This window comes from Alosa alosa, chromosome 12 (genome assembly GCF_017589495.1).
Source record: "Alosa alosa isolate M-15738 ecotype Scorff River chromosome 12, AALO_Geno_1.1, whole genome shotgun sequence".
In the NCBI taxonomy this organism is placed as follows: Eukaryota; Metazoa; Chordata; class Actinopteri; order Clupeiformes; family Clupeidae; genus Alosa; species Alosa alosa.
The window spans coordinates 30,551,352-30,564,383 of record NC_063200.1 but is presented as its reverse complement, the minus strand read 5'-3'; the positions used below and the strand labels follow the sequence as shown (position 1 = coordinate 30,564,383).

At 39.7% G+C, this 13,032-nt stretch overlaps 1 protein-coding gene across 1 annotated transcript; it reads right to left on the bottom strand.

Annotated features, from left to right (window-relative positions):
* Nucleotides 1–10,800: 10,800 nt before the first annotated feature.
* On the bottom strand, nt 10,801–13,032 carry snrpd3l (small nuclear ribonucleoprotein D3 polypeptide, like). The gene is made up of 4 exons (XM_048259217.1): nt 12,917–13,032; nt 12,502–12,663; nt 11,121–11,313; nt 10,801–11,026 (listed from the first exon to the last, which is right to left on the bottom strand). Exons 2-4 carry the CDS (start codon nt 12,625–12,627, stop codon nt 10,962–10,964), a joined length of 384 nt encoding a protein of 127 aa, XP_048115174.1. The 5' UTR covers nt 12,628–12,663; nt 12,917–13,032; the 3' UTR covers nt 10,801–10,961.

Sequence of the window (13,032 nt, the reverse complement as noted above, 5' to 3'; positions counted from 1 at the left end):
GCAGTAGCATGCGTGGTTTCCATGCATCATGGTAAAGAAATTGCCTTGATGGGGTTGAATGCTTGCAAGTGGAAAATTGGAGGGTTAACTGAGACCGCGTTCAAAGAAAACGAGAACTCACTGGAAGAATTGATGAGACTCAACCACCATGCCACTGGGATGGAGATTATCGGCACACTTGATAACTTCACCCCGAGTTCCAGTGGCCATCTGATTCTGATGTTATGCATAGGGGACAGGAGGGTTTATGGATGTGCAGACGATCGCGTTGAGGTGATATGCAGCCTGGAAGAGTTGTTTGAAGAGGGGCCCCACTTTCCTGTCGAAGAATTATTCAACCATCCAACGAAGTCAGATTGTGTGGTAAGTGATTTTGTTGCAATTGGTGGTTAAAAATGAAATCAGTAGTCCACAGAATATTTCATATTAATATTAAGCTTGTGCGTGGTAGCCTAGAAATCTAGACGCGCCCCTAGCGGCAGCAGTCTAGCAACTCTCCGTTGGCTTGTCAGCTCCAGAAATCGAAACTTAATCAGGCCAATGAAATCGTGTATAGAGTCGTTAGGTGGGCTCAACATAATGATTGATGGCAGAGTTGCAACGGTTTGGCTTGAATTCCCTGCTACTTGAAAACAAATAAGATGGATGTTGCTGTTGGCGAACAGTGTGACACGAGTTAAGCTTTTATTAAGTTGGCAAACGTTTGAACTAGCCAACTAGCTCCGCTGGTGGGAAACGCATGGGACTCATAGCGCTGCCGCTGTCCTATTGCGTGCAGAGGGAATTTGAAAGACAACTGATTATCCCGAGTGCCCAGACCCTACATTTTAATGTGGGTCTGGCTCGTCAGGCTATGTGCGTGGTTAATTAGCCTCCGCAAATGGTGAAATACATAATATGTGTCTAGGCTATTTAATTACAAAGATGTGAACTATTTCAGGTCCCTAAACAATGTGAGGACAACCCAGAGGGAGCGGGAGGAAGACTATACTACGATACTCTCTATATTGGAGACATCGGTCCTTGAATGTGATACAACTGTGGTGCCATAATAAAAGAAAATAAAACATTTCCTTTTTAAATTTTGAATTCCAACTTTTCATGTTTCATATAATAAACATTACATTATCACTATAGACTAGTGAAAACACTAGGGGTATCTGTGGAAAATGTGGAAAATGCAAGCACCAATGAAAAGTGTGAAAAGGGGATAATTAAAGGAAACCAAAAGTGTGCTTATATTTGACCACATGACATTTCTGTTTTTATCAAATTGTGGCGGGCATATCTTTGGTTTCTAAAAAATGACACTATCCTAAATATTTTTTAGATTTTCAACCAGAGTATTTATTTCAATCTTGGATAAGGATTTAGTATATTGGTAAAATAGCCATGTTGCCTCAAAGCAACAACATGCAACAGTAAATGTTGATTCTGTTTCATGCTTGGTTGTAACATGCCATTGAGATGTCAGGGAATCACCAAATATTATTCTAATTTTCACTCTACCTTGTTTTGAGAATAAATAATGATATTTTATAATATTATAATTAATTTAACTACTGGTGGTAGTCACCCATTCATGATAGAAATATATATGTTGTTTGAGGGCTGTAGCTGGGCACAATGGTATGTGAGCATGTGTGCTGGCTACACGTCTACTGCCGACCAGATAGTGGATAAAGAGTTCAAGTTCAAGTAGTTGTCATCATCAAATTAATTATAATGAAAGGAAATTCCTTGTGCTCAAGAGCCAGCTCAACTTTATAGAATAAATTAACAGTAGTAATTAATTCTCATCAACGGGACTGAAGTGGAGCGTGTCACCAGCTTCAAGTTTCTGGGTGCCCACATCTCTGAGGACCTCTGTTGGACCCTCAACACCTCTACCCTAATCAAAAGGCTCACCAGTGTCTCTTATTTCTGAGGAGACTAAAGAAGGTCCACCGCTGCACCATCGAGACTGTGTGTAACAGTTTGATATGACAACTGCTCTGCCTAGGACCGAAAAGCACTGCAGAGGGTGGTGAAAACTGTCCAGTGCATTACCGGTTCCTCACTTCCCTCCATCGAGGCCATCCAGGGGGCAAGCGATGCTTGCGTAAGGCACGCAGCACCATCAAAGACTGTTCTCACCCCAACCACAGACTGTTCAGCCCCCCCAACCCAAATGTACTGTAAAACACTTATACATACATATTCTACTGCTCTTTTTTTTCTATAATAATAATAATTCTGCATATATCTATATTATTCTTACTACTATTATGTTACTGCTACTACATTGCACATATCTGTACATGTTGTTCATACATTGTTCATAATATACATAACCATATTTATTCTGCTCTTATAAGGTAACTGCACATATTTATATTTAATCTATATTACTCTAATCTAGTGGTTCTCAACCTTTTTTCAGTGATGTACCCCCTGTGAAATATTTTTTCAGCCAAGTACCCCCTAACCAGCGCACAAGAATTACCACTACGCTTCAACCACGACTCCATCGTTTGAGCTCAGGTGATGGTGGGTGGCATGTGACAGGTTGGGTTGAACCATCCTGGTATGGGGGCGACTCTGGGTTTTAGGATAATGAAATTGAATAGCCTACTGAAATATAAAATTAATTTTATGAACTTATATTTTCCTGAAATATTTATTTAATAATTGTTTTAAAAGTATTTTTGCATGGATTCTACTTTTTAAATATATGTATATTTTAAAATCTCACGTACCCCCTGGAGTGCCTTCACGTACCCCCAGGGGTACGCGTATCCCCATTAGAGAACCACTGCTCTAATCCACCTCCTGTAAATAATAATAATAATAATAAGCTTTATTTGTATAGCACCTTTCATACACAGAATGCAGCTCAAAGTGCTTTACATTTGAAGCATGTAACACATTAATAGTCAGTCAGTCATTATCAATCACTTTTCTTCATTGCTAGGGGCCGTTTATGATCCACTCAGCAACATATCAAAAATATAGAAAATGACATGTCATAAGACTGGCAGCCTTAACCCTCTTACCCCCCACAAGCACGCCATATGGCAACTGTGGCAAGGAAAAACTCCCATATTCCAGGAAGAAACCTTGAGCAGAACCTGACTTAATAGGGGGAGCCCATCTGCTTCTGGCTGGCTGCGCCCTCCAATAGCAGCAGATGTAGAATAATCTGAAAAAGTAGTCTACAGGATAAGATGAGTTAACTAAAAGCTTTCTTGTACAGGTATGTTTTCAGATCTTTTAAAAAAATATTTACTGAACTCGCCTGCTTGATGTACAGAGGCAGGGTGTTCCATAGTTTGGGGGCATAATGGATAAAAGCAGCTTCTCCACTTTGTTTGTGGAGCACTTTGGGTAATGATTAAAAGATTAGAATTGGATGATCTAAGTTTCCTTTGTGGTTGATAAGATATTAAAAGCTCAGAGATATATGAAGGTGCTATGCCATTCAGAGCTTTGTAAGTAATTAACATAACCTTAAAATCAATTCTATAGGAAATATGGAGCCAGTGCAGTTCAGCCAACACAGGGGTGATGTGTTCTCTCTTCTTAGTCTTTTTAAAAGTCTAGCTGCAGAGTTCTGTATGAGTGCCAATTTCTTTAGATGTTTTTTTAGAAGACCAGTGAAAAGTGCATTGCAGTAGTCTAACTAAAGGCGTGAATTAGTTTTTCTGCATCTTGTTGAGTTAAAAAGGGCCACACTTTGGCAATGTTTCTCAAGTGGAATTAGGCTGTCTGAGTAACTTTACTGATATGGGGCTTAAAACTTAACTCTGCATCTAAGATCTATCTAAGAACAATATCTCGCTTTAGTTTTGGTCCAACCAAAAGTACCTCTGTTTTGTCATCATTTAGTTTCAAAAATGTTTTGCTCATCCACTGATTAATGGAGGTTAGGCATGCAGTGAGGGAGCAAAGGCCATCTGGGTTAGCTGGCTCCACAGAAATATCATCTGCGTAGCTGTGGAAGTTTACATTATGCTGACTTATGACGTTTCCCAATGGAAGCATATATAGGGAAAATAGCAGGGGACCAAGGCAGCTCCCCTGGGCCACACCAAAAGGCAAGTCATGTTTTTCAGATACATGATCTCCTAGACTGATATAAAAATCTCTGCCAGTAATGTAGGTTTGAAACCAGTTTAGAGCATTATCAAAGGATTGAGACTTTGTTTGAGTCAGTAGCCAGTCTGAGATCATTGACTATTTTTACTAGAGCCGTTTCTGTGCTGTGATTTGATCTAAAACCTGATTGGAATTTTTCAAGGATACTGTTTTAGTTGAGGAAGGTATTTTACTGATTACAAACAACTTTTTCAAGCACTTTGCTCAGGAACGGTAGATTTGATATAGGCCTGTAGTTGCTCAGATTGGTATGGTCAAGATTTGACTTTTTAAGTAAAGGTTTCACAACAGCGTTTTTAAAAGCAGTTGGAAATATACCTGTTTCTAATGAGGTATTTATTACCTTGAGAATAAAGGGAGCTAAGCTATCATATACTTTTTTTGAGGAATCTAGTAGGGATTGGATCTAACACACACATGTTGAGGAGCGGTTTGAGTTATAATTTTACCAAGCTCAGATTGAGTAACAGTGCTAAAGGACCTTAATTTTGGGGGCTGTTTTTGGGTGTACTATCAAACATATTACTTTGTTTTCTCCATGTTCTCTCAATGGTAGAGAACAACATCCTAGAGTTTCCACTTTTCAATTACCATGGATCTTTTTAGATCATTGGATATTTTTCTTTTTCATCCAAGGTGTCATGTTTGCTTTACAGGGCTTTTTAGATCATTTTTAGTCTTTAAGGGTGCCACTCTGTCAAGCAGAGCCTAATTCACGATTGAGAGCCTCTACCATTTGATCAATGGGATGATGTAAAATATCTAAATTTATGGAGTTTATAAGAGCTATGAACTGCTGTTCTGATGTCTAATGTCGCGATTTGATTGCAATTTCGGGATGAATTTTTGGAGTATGTAGTACTACATTAAAAGATACACAATAATGATCAGACATATTTATATCATTTACTGATAAGTCTGTGACTTCTATCCCTCTAGAAATGACTAGATCGAGGGTGTTGCCAAGGTTGTGGGTGGGTCCTGTAACATGCTGCTTTAGCTCTAAACTGTCCAACACATTAAGGAACTTACTGGCTTTAGCATCAGTTGTCTTATTGACATGAATATTAAAGTCGCCATTTACAATTATCCGATCATAGCTAGTGATGATGATGAGTTGAAAACTGGTCGAAAGCCAGTCCATAAGTTAAGGTTAATAGAAAACTGTCAGCCTTCAGAGTGAAAGCCAGTCCATAGTTTAGGAGGTTGACTCTAGTGCAACTATATTTGTTTGAGAGAATGGAGGCAATTCCACCACCTCGTTTGCCTTGTCTAATTGAGTGGAAGAAATTATAATTTGGGGGACAAGTTTCAACAAGAACAGCTTCGCTGTCTGAAGTCAGCCAGGTTTCAACAAGAAACAGAAAATCCAAATTTTGTTCACTAATAAAATCATTGATTGCAAAGGTTGGTAAATCAACTGTATACTACTGTATACTGTACTATATTTCTTGACCTGTCTATGCACCACCTGTCTATACTTTGTATATCACATTGCACTTTTCTGCTTTTTTTGCACTTCTGGTTAGACGCAAACTGCCTTTCGTTGTCTTTGTACTCTGCACAATGTCTTTGTACTCTGTACAATGACAATAAAGTTAAATATAATGGTGTGTGTGTGTGGGGTGGCGTGGGAGGGGGATGATGAAATGGTGTGTGTGTGGGGTGGGGGAGGGCGGGTAATGGGGTGTTGTGTGTTGGGGAGGGGGTTGTACCTGTGGGTGTGGATGAGTGTGTGTGTGGGGGGGGGTGTAATGAGGTGTGTGGAGGAGGGGGGGTGTACCTGTGTGTGTGTGGGGGGGGGATGAAATGGTGTATGTGTATGGGGGGTAGGGATTGGTGTTTGTGTGTGGGGAGAAGTAATGGGGTGTGTGGGTATGGTGTATGTGTTTGGGGGGTATGGTGTGTGAGTGTGTGTGGTGGGGGTGTAATGGTGTGTGTGAGAGGTCCCTTGCTTGATGTGCCGCACCAGCAGTAGTTGTCTTAAATAATAAGCAATATCTCTGATATGATAAATTGATTAAACCTAGCACTACAAACCACTTTCAGGAAGGAAGATGCCAAAAAACTGACATGGAAGTGTTATTTCAAGAAAGAAAGAGTAGTTTGACAATTTGTATTTGTTTGCTTATACGTAACGTAGGTAAAGTAAAGGAGAATATCATCAAACAACAATCTGATACCCATGCCGAAAAATTATAATGACCATGACAATGACGGACCCCACAAGGTCTTATTCCAACAAATCCGGCCCACTATGAGTCTGCCACACCTGAGATACTTTGTGAGCAAGGTAGCAATGGTTTGAATATTGTGGAAAAGTTCCCCCTATTTATTTCAAAAAGTGAATCTTTTTATAATAGATTCATTACGGATAAAGTGAAATATTTCAAGCAATTTTTGTCATCTTGAGCCACCACACACAGACATGTCCAGTAAATGGGCTGCAAGTGGCACATTTAGTGTCAAGCCACTCTTGAATCAGAGACAAGGTTATCTTACCTGGGCTAAGGAGAGACAGAACTGGACCGTTGCTTAGTGGTCCAAACTCCTATTTTCACATAAAAACATATTTTGCATTTCATTCGGATATCAGGGTCCAATCAAGGTTGTGAGAGTATTGGAATTGGAACTTATGATTTTTATATTCATAAGTGGTTTATGTCCTGATGTTTCTGCTATGTGTTCTTCCACAAATGAGATGACTGTTGTTATTTCATTCCATTTCTGTACTGTCCCTGCCTACAGTATACCTGTGTGTGATTATGTGCTTATGATTATGTGCTTAAAGGGACACCAGGCAACGTTTTCGTGTTAATTACTCATCTTCAAAAGTCAGTATATGGTTAAATGACTCATTACAGGGCGAATGAAGACTCTCTTGCCCGCCCCTACTGCCTGTTGGAAGAATATCCCGCTTGCAAGTTCAGTGTATCGTACCCGCCGACCAAAGCAGGATCAGTTTACATCCTGCATACAGCACAGAGGCAGGCTAACGAAACGCTAGCGATTGTTGCAAACGTGTGTATAATGGCAGAGCCAGCGAAGAAGCAGCAAAACCCTTGACGGAAGATGCAAAGAAAAGGAAAAGAGCTTCAGACCAAGCGAGGGGGAGTTTCGTAGAGAAAAAGCATCAAGCTTGCCTGGTGTCCCTTTAAAGAGGGAATATTATGATTTTGCAGTGTTTCACTGTTCTGCATGGCTGCATTAGTAGATATCTGCTCCAGATTGCCAGGTTGGCACTAATCAGTCTGATTCAGTGTGTTTCACGTAAAATGGGATGACCAACGCCATCTCCTGGCATCCTGGAAGAAAACTTAACCCCTAACTCTTTCCTTGTCTATAGACCAGCTGGTTGATCTTTAGGTTAAGTCATGCTGTCTCTCCTTTGATGCTCATCATTGTAAATAAAACTCTGTTCCCAATGGTCTGACTGGGTCTTCATCAATCTGTGGTATCAAAATGACCATCAGTCCCAAGAGTCTGGAGGAAGAGTGAAGAGGCACAGAATCCAAGTTGCTTGAAGTCCAGTGGGACATTTCAGTCAGTGAAGATTTGGGGTGCCATGTCATCTGCTGGTGTTTTTCCACTGTCTTTCAAGTCCAGGGTCAATGCAACCTTCTACCAGAAGATTTTAGAGCACTGCTTCTATCTGCTGACAAGCTTTATGGAGATGCGGATTTCCTTAAACAGCAGGACTTAGCACCTGCCCATAAAACTGCTAACTGGCTTGCTTATCATAGTAGGCCTATTACTGTGTTTGATTGGCCAAAAAACTCTTCTGACCTGAACTCCATAGAATCTGGTTTATTGTCAAGAGGAAAATGAGACACCAGACCCAACAATACACATGCCCTTAAAGCCGCTAACAAAGGAACCTGAGCTTCCATAACACCTCAACAGAGCCACAGGCTGATTACCCCCATACCACTCCACACTGATGCAGTAATTTAGGTCATTCGGGTGTGTAGTAGTCACTGGTGTCCAACAGAGAAGTATGTATGAGGAACAGGCAATTAAGAAGGCTGAATCCATCCTGTTAAACTATACCCACCCTCTGCACAGCGAATTTGAGATCTTACCCTCCCGTTTTAAATATCCATTAGCCCGAACCAACAGATACAAACACTCCTTCATACCATCTGCTGTTCAGTTACTGAACTCTAGGACACGGAGATAACCCTCTGCCCCATACACTTCTTGTTCTATTTATTATTTTTAATTCTGTGCTTCAACCTATTTTAATTCTGTGTTTTGACTTATCTTGTGGAAGCGTGTGTGTTTATGTGTGTGTGTGTGTAACCTTGCATGCTACCTCTGCAAAATAATTGCCCTTCTGGGACAAATAAAGTGTTACTACTACTACTACTACTAATTTGTGCAAAATCAGCCTAACCAAGTATTGAGTGTATAAATTAACTACTTTAGATTAGTTAATTTCTTTTCAAAAGGTCAACATTTCTGTATTATAACCTCTTTGTTCTATTTTGAGATATTGATTTTTGGTTTTCATAAGCAGAAGGCTAAGTCATAATCCAGATTAAAACAAAAAATGGCTTGGAATATTTCACTTTGAATCTAACAAATTTATACTATACGATTCACTTTTTGAAATAAATTAAGGGGAAAACATGAACTTTTCCATGTCATTCTAATTTCACCTGTACATACTTTTCCTTTTGGATCAATGTGGGGTTAAACATAAATTCAACCAGGAGCAGATTTGCATTACACCATGACCACATAATTAGATGAAATTACTGCAACAATATATAACTCAAAACACTTGCTTCCTGGCAATAGCCAGCTATATGGTAAATGGTTGTAAATGTATACATTGTAAATGGACACGAAATGGACACGTGTTGCAAATACATTTTCGTTTCATGGCAGTTGTTTATTGATATTTTACCTCCCTTTGGGTATCTGTGTTTCACATCACAACGCTATGAATTGTTGGTAATTCCCTTGAGTAAAGTCTGCATTAATGCCAACTTTCGGAAAGGGCACAGAAAGGGTGTGAGTGAGCCCTCATGCACGTCACAATGTTGCAGTGGGACAGCCCTAAGCCCCCACAAAGTTCGAAGGGGGCGTAAGGGGAGGGATTTGTGGTTCAGCTGTTGTGTCCTTCATTCATAACAGCTCTGAAAGAATAAAATCAAATCAAATTAGAAGAAATGTAACCCTTTAACCCTTAGAACCCGATTGACGCAAAGTGCGTCAAAAAACACACCCTTTCTTCTCTGTTACATTGCTCCGCGACTGTTCATCGCAACGAGATAAAACCTTTATTGCATGACAGAGAAGTGGGGCTTTCCAAAGAGACTACGCACTTATCTGTACGATCAAGTATGAAAATGTAAAAAAATCATGAAATTAAATCAAATTGCATCATTTTTACAGTCTATACTTCTCTGCGTTCACCTGCGCACCCATTAATCTCGTTTGAATTACTCGCGAACCCGTGATCGCATAGATATGGCAAGCATATCAGATGAAAGAGGAGAAACAGGGCTATCCATTGGTACCATGGATATCGATCTTTCTGGCTTATAAAAACAGACGAAGTTAATATTTTGCAGTCACGTCATGTACACAAAACAACGCTGCACACCCATTACTCTCGGAGTAATTACTCGCGGACCCGTGATCGGATATATATGCCACGCATGTTAGATGAAAGAGGAGACACAGAGCTATCAGTTGATACCAAATACATCCTTCTGGGTTATACAACAGACGAAGTGACAGCAAAATAATAACTTCATATAGCTGGACTTACCCCACGTTTTTGTCTGTTTTTGTGGCAAAGCATGTTTATAATCCAACGCTATCGTGTGCTTCTCTATGGCAAAACATGTTCATAATCCAGTTTTGAGATCCTAGCAAATTCCTGCATGGCATCCAATTCAAGGCTCACATTGCATCCCAATTTGTTCAACAAAGAAACACCTTTTTTGCCTTTACTTTGTTCATGGCAATGCAGTAAAAAGTTGAGAATCATCATGAGTGCATACACCATAGTCATACATGCTAACAGGCAAACTTGGGTCAAGTCAGGTCAGATCAGTTCGTGTCACAGATATGGAGCGCAGAATGGTCATTTTTCATCGCTAAATAAAAAATGGCATTTATTTCCGTAAATCACACACCACATATTTCTGTAAATTGCTCAGCCCCAGAGTATCCCTCCAACATGGCAATTATATTGCCCGTTTCAGGACAGTCAGCCCTACACACACATGAAATGCATGTAGAGCTATGAGCTTGCTGTGATGATAAGGGTCAAAATATAAGAATTTTTATAATATGATTTGTATATTTTAATTCTTTAAAAATCTAAATAAAATCAATGCTAGTACTAATACATGAAATGATGGCAGATCTGGATAGCCTAGACTCTGCTGAAAAAAACAATATATAATATGTGTGTGGCACTTACAATGACCAGAATAAATCCTTATGAATAAAGGTAGTGAAAATGCCCTAAAAACAGCTTAGGGTTCTAAGGGTTAAAAGTTACAGTATATCCAGTATAGAGTATAGATATGCAAATGGCAGATGGGTCTTTAATCATTCAGGCCTCCTTCCACATCTGGTAGGGAAAACGTTCATAAACAGTGTGTGAAAATTTACTGTAAAAAAGATTCAATGACTATTTCACAGCTTTTAGAACTTGATGTTTAATACAAATAAAAACATTGACATGACCAAAAAATGCTAGGAAATTATATGAAAAAATAAGAGAAAGAAAAGGGAGCATGTCATTCATTAAGTGAGCATTTAAAAAAAAAAAAAAATTAAATGGAACACACAAAATGGAATCATCTCTTTTGGAAGATATTCCCTCTTCCGCCACCACCTCCTCTTCCACGGCCTCTTGCTGCCACTGCAAAAAGAGGAACATAATGGTATGAGATTATAAATTATGGATATTAGTCTAACCATGAACTGACTCCTAAATAAAGGGATTCTTTCCACACCTTGTGCTTTGAGGATGGCAGCTTTCCCTCTGCCAGCTCCAGCTGCTTGATTCTTGTTTTTCATGCTCTTCAACATGGGCGCATTCTTCAACATGTCCGGCAGAATGAGGAAGCGGATTTTGCTGCCACGAATATATACCTGTTCAAGCTGAGACACTCTGCCATCTCGGTAAGTCACTGTGAGGTTGGCCATCTAGTGGGTAAAGACAGGTATGAGTGTCTTGAAACAGATTACATTTCTGTATTAAAATGACAAAGAACTGCTTTTTTTATATATATATATATATATATATATATATATATATATATATATATATATATATATATATATTTGACTAAGACATAAGGACCAAGTTCCACCACCACTATCAAAAGTAGAAATAAAAGTGTATTCAATACAAAAATCCTTACACACCTCAGCAGGATAGGGAGCCTAGATTGTATTTTACTTGAATGTATTTTCTATTGCTTTCAATTAGTCCATTTAATCATTCTTTGACTACAGGAAGATCACAGTATGTTAAACAGAAGGACTGCTCCAAGATGCACTAGTGTGCACCAGAGGGAACCGTTTTCCCCAGATGTGGTCAGGCCTTACAAGGGAGAGACATTCCACCCCTAATGAGTCAACTAAATATATCTAAACTTAACTAAAATAAATCCAATAGTGGTTCTCAAAGTTTGGGGCATCCCTCTGAGGTGGGCACAAAATAATGGTCAAAGGGGTACAGCAACCGACTACAGGTCAAATTGGAAGCGGGAGATACCACAGCCACTTCCGATTTGGGACAACTAGGTGAAAACAAAACGCACAGCCAACTGGTGTTAATTCAAAATCGCACAAAATATTCGCCCATTTTCCACGAGCCAGCTGGTGCTTTGTAGGGGCACTCACTCAAACCAATTGAAGTCAGCTTCAGACCGTAACGCATTTGCCGTTTTATGTCGTTCCTCTTGATAGTTATAGAACAACTACAATAAACCACTACGTGGTTTTGTTTTCACCGAGTAGGATACAGCTCACAGACTGGTCTGGACAAAGAGGACCTATCGTCCTCCTTAAGTGCTCCTCCAGCACATTAGCCCAATTTTTAGATGGTCATATCCCTCTACCTACTGTTCAGCCTGTTGTTGGCCAGTTTAATTACTAATACAATGAGTATGTTAAGTGGGAAGATAATGTTTACATGTTTTAATCCATCTTTAGACTGTGGTTGTGGTGAGGTGGGGCATTTTTTCAAAAAGCTTGTGGAAGCGTGCTGAACGTCCTCGCGTGCTGTCTACAATGGCAATAGGCCTACACATACCCAACACGTGCGATAATGTTCATCAGAAACATTTCGGCTTTGTAAAAAATCACACTAAACTGGGTTAACTTTACCTGGCAGTTCATGTTGTCCTCCGCTTCCACCAACTTTCCTCTGTACACTTCCCCACTATTGGTTTCGCAAGTGACAATGTGTCCTTCAGCTTCATGCAGAACCTTTATTGGTACGCCAATAGACATTTTGGGTAGATAGATGAGCACCAAACTTCTTTAAGCCTGTAAAGAAAGAAAATAACGCTGACGTTAACGCGAAAAACAACCGTCAGTGCATCATGAGCTAGCCAACCTCAAAGTAGTAGGGTACACATTTTACCCACACAAGCAGGCTTTCGGCTAACAGCTAACCCTTTGAGCTAACTTAGCGTTGGTGAGATGAACCATCATAGCAGCTTTAATCTCCCAAGTAAAGTTTAAACGCAAACCATTCATGTTTATGCCATTAAGTAATTCTTTAAGCACGTCGTCTTACCTTTGAATTAACGAGATAAGCCTCTCGTTTGGAAATTCAGATATTTCACTTTATCAAAGAGTGCGACTGTTCCTTGTTCGCGCTTGCTACCCACAATGCACTATGTCGTTCTTGTT

Bases quoted from the DNA above. Each gene is read 5' to 3' on its own strand.
- snrpd3l (XM_048259217.1), bottom strand. From the start codon at position 12,627: ATGTCTATTGGCGTACCAATAAAGGTTCTGCATGAAGCTGAAGGACAC. The intron at 11,314-12,501 runs GTAAAGTTAACC...TTTACCCACTAG, and splicing joins AGGACAACATGAACTGCCAG to ATGGCCAACCTCACAGTGAC. The intron at 11,027-11,120 runs GTGTGGAAAGAA...CTCTTTTTGCAG, and splicing joins TGCCATCCTCAAAGCACAAG to TGGCAGCAAGAGGCCGTGGA.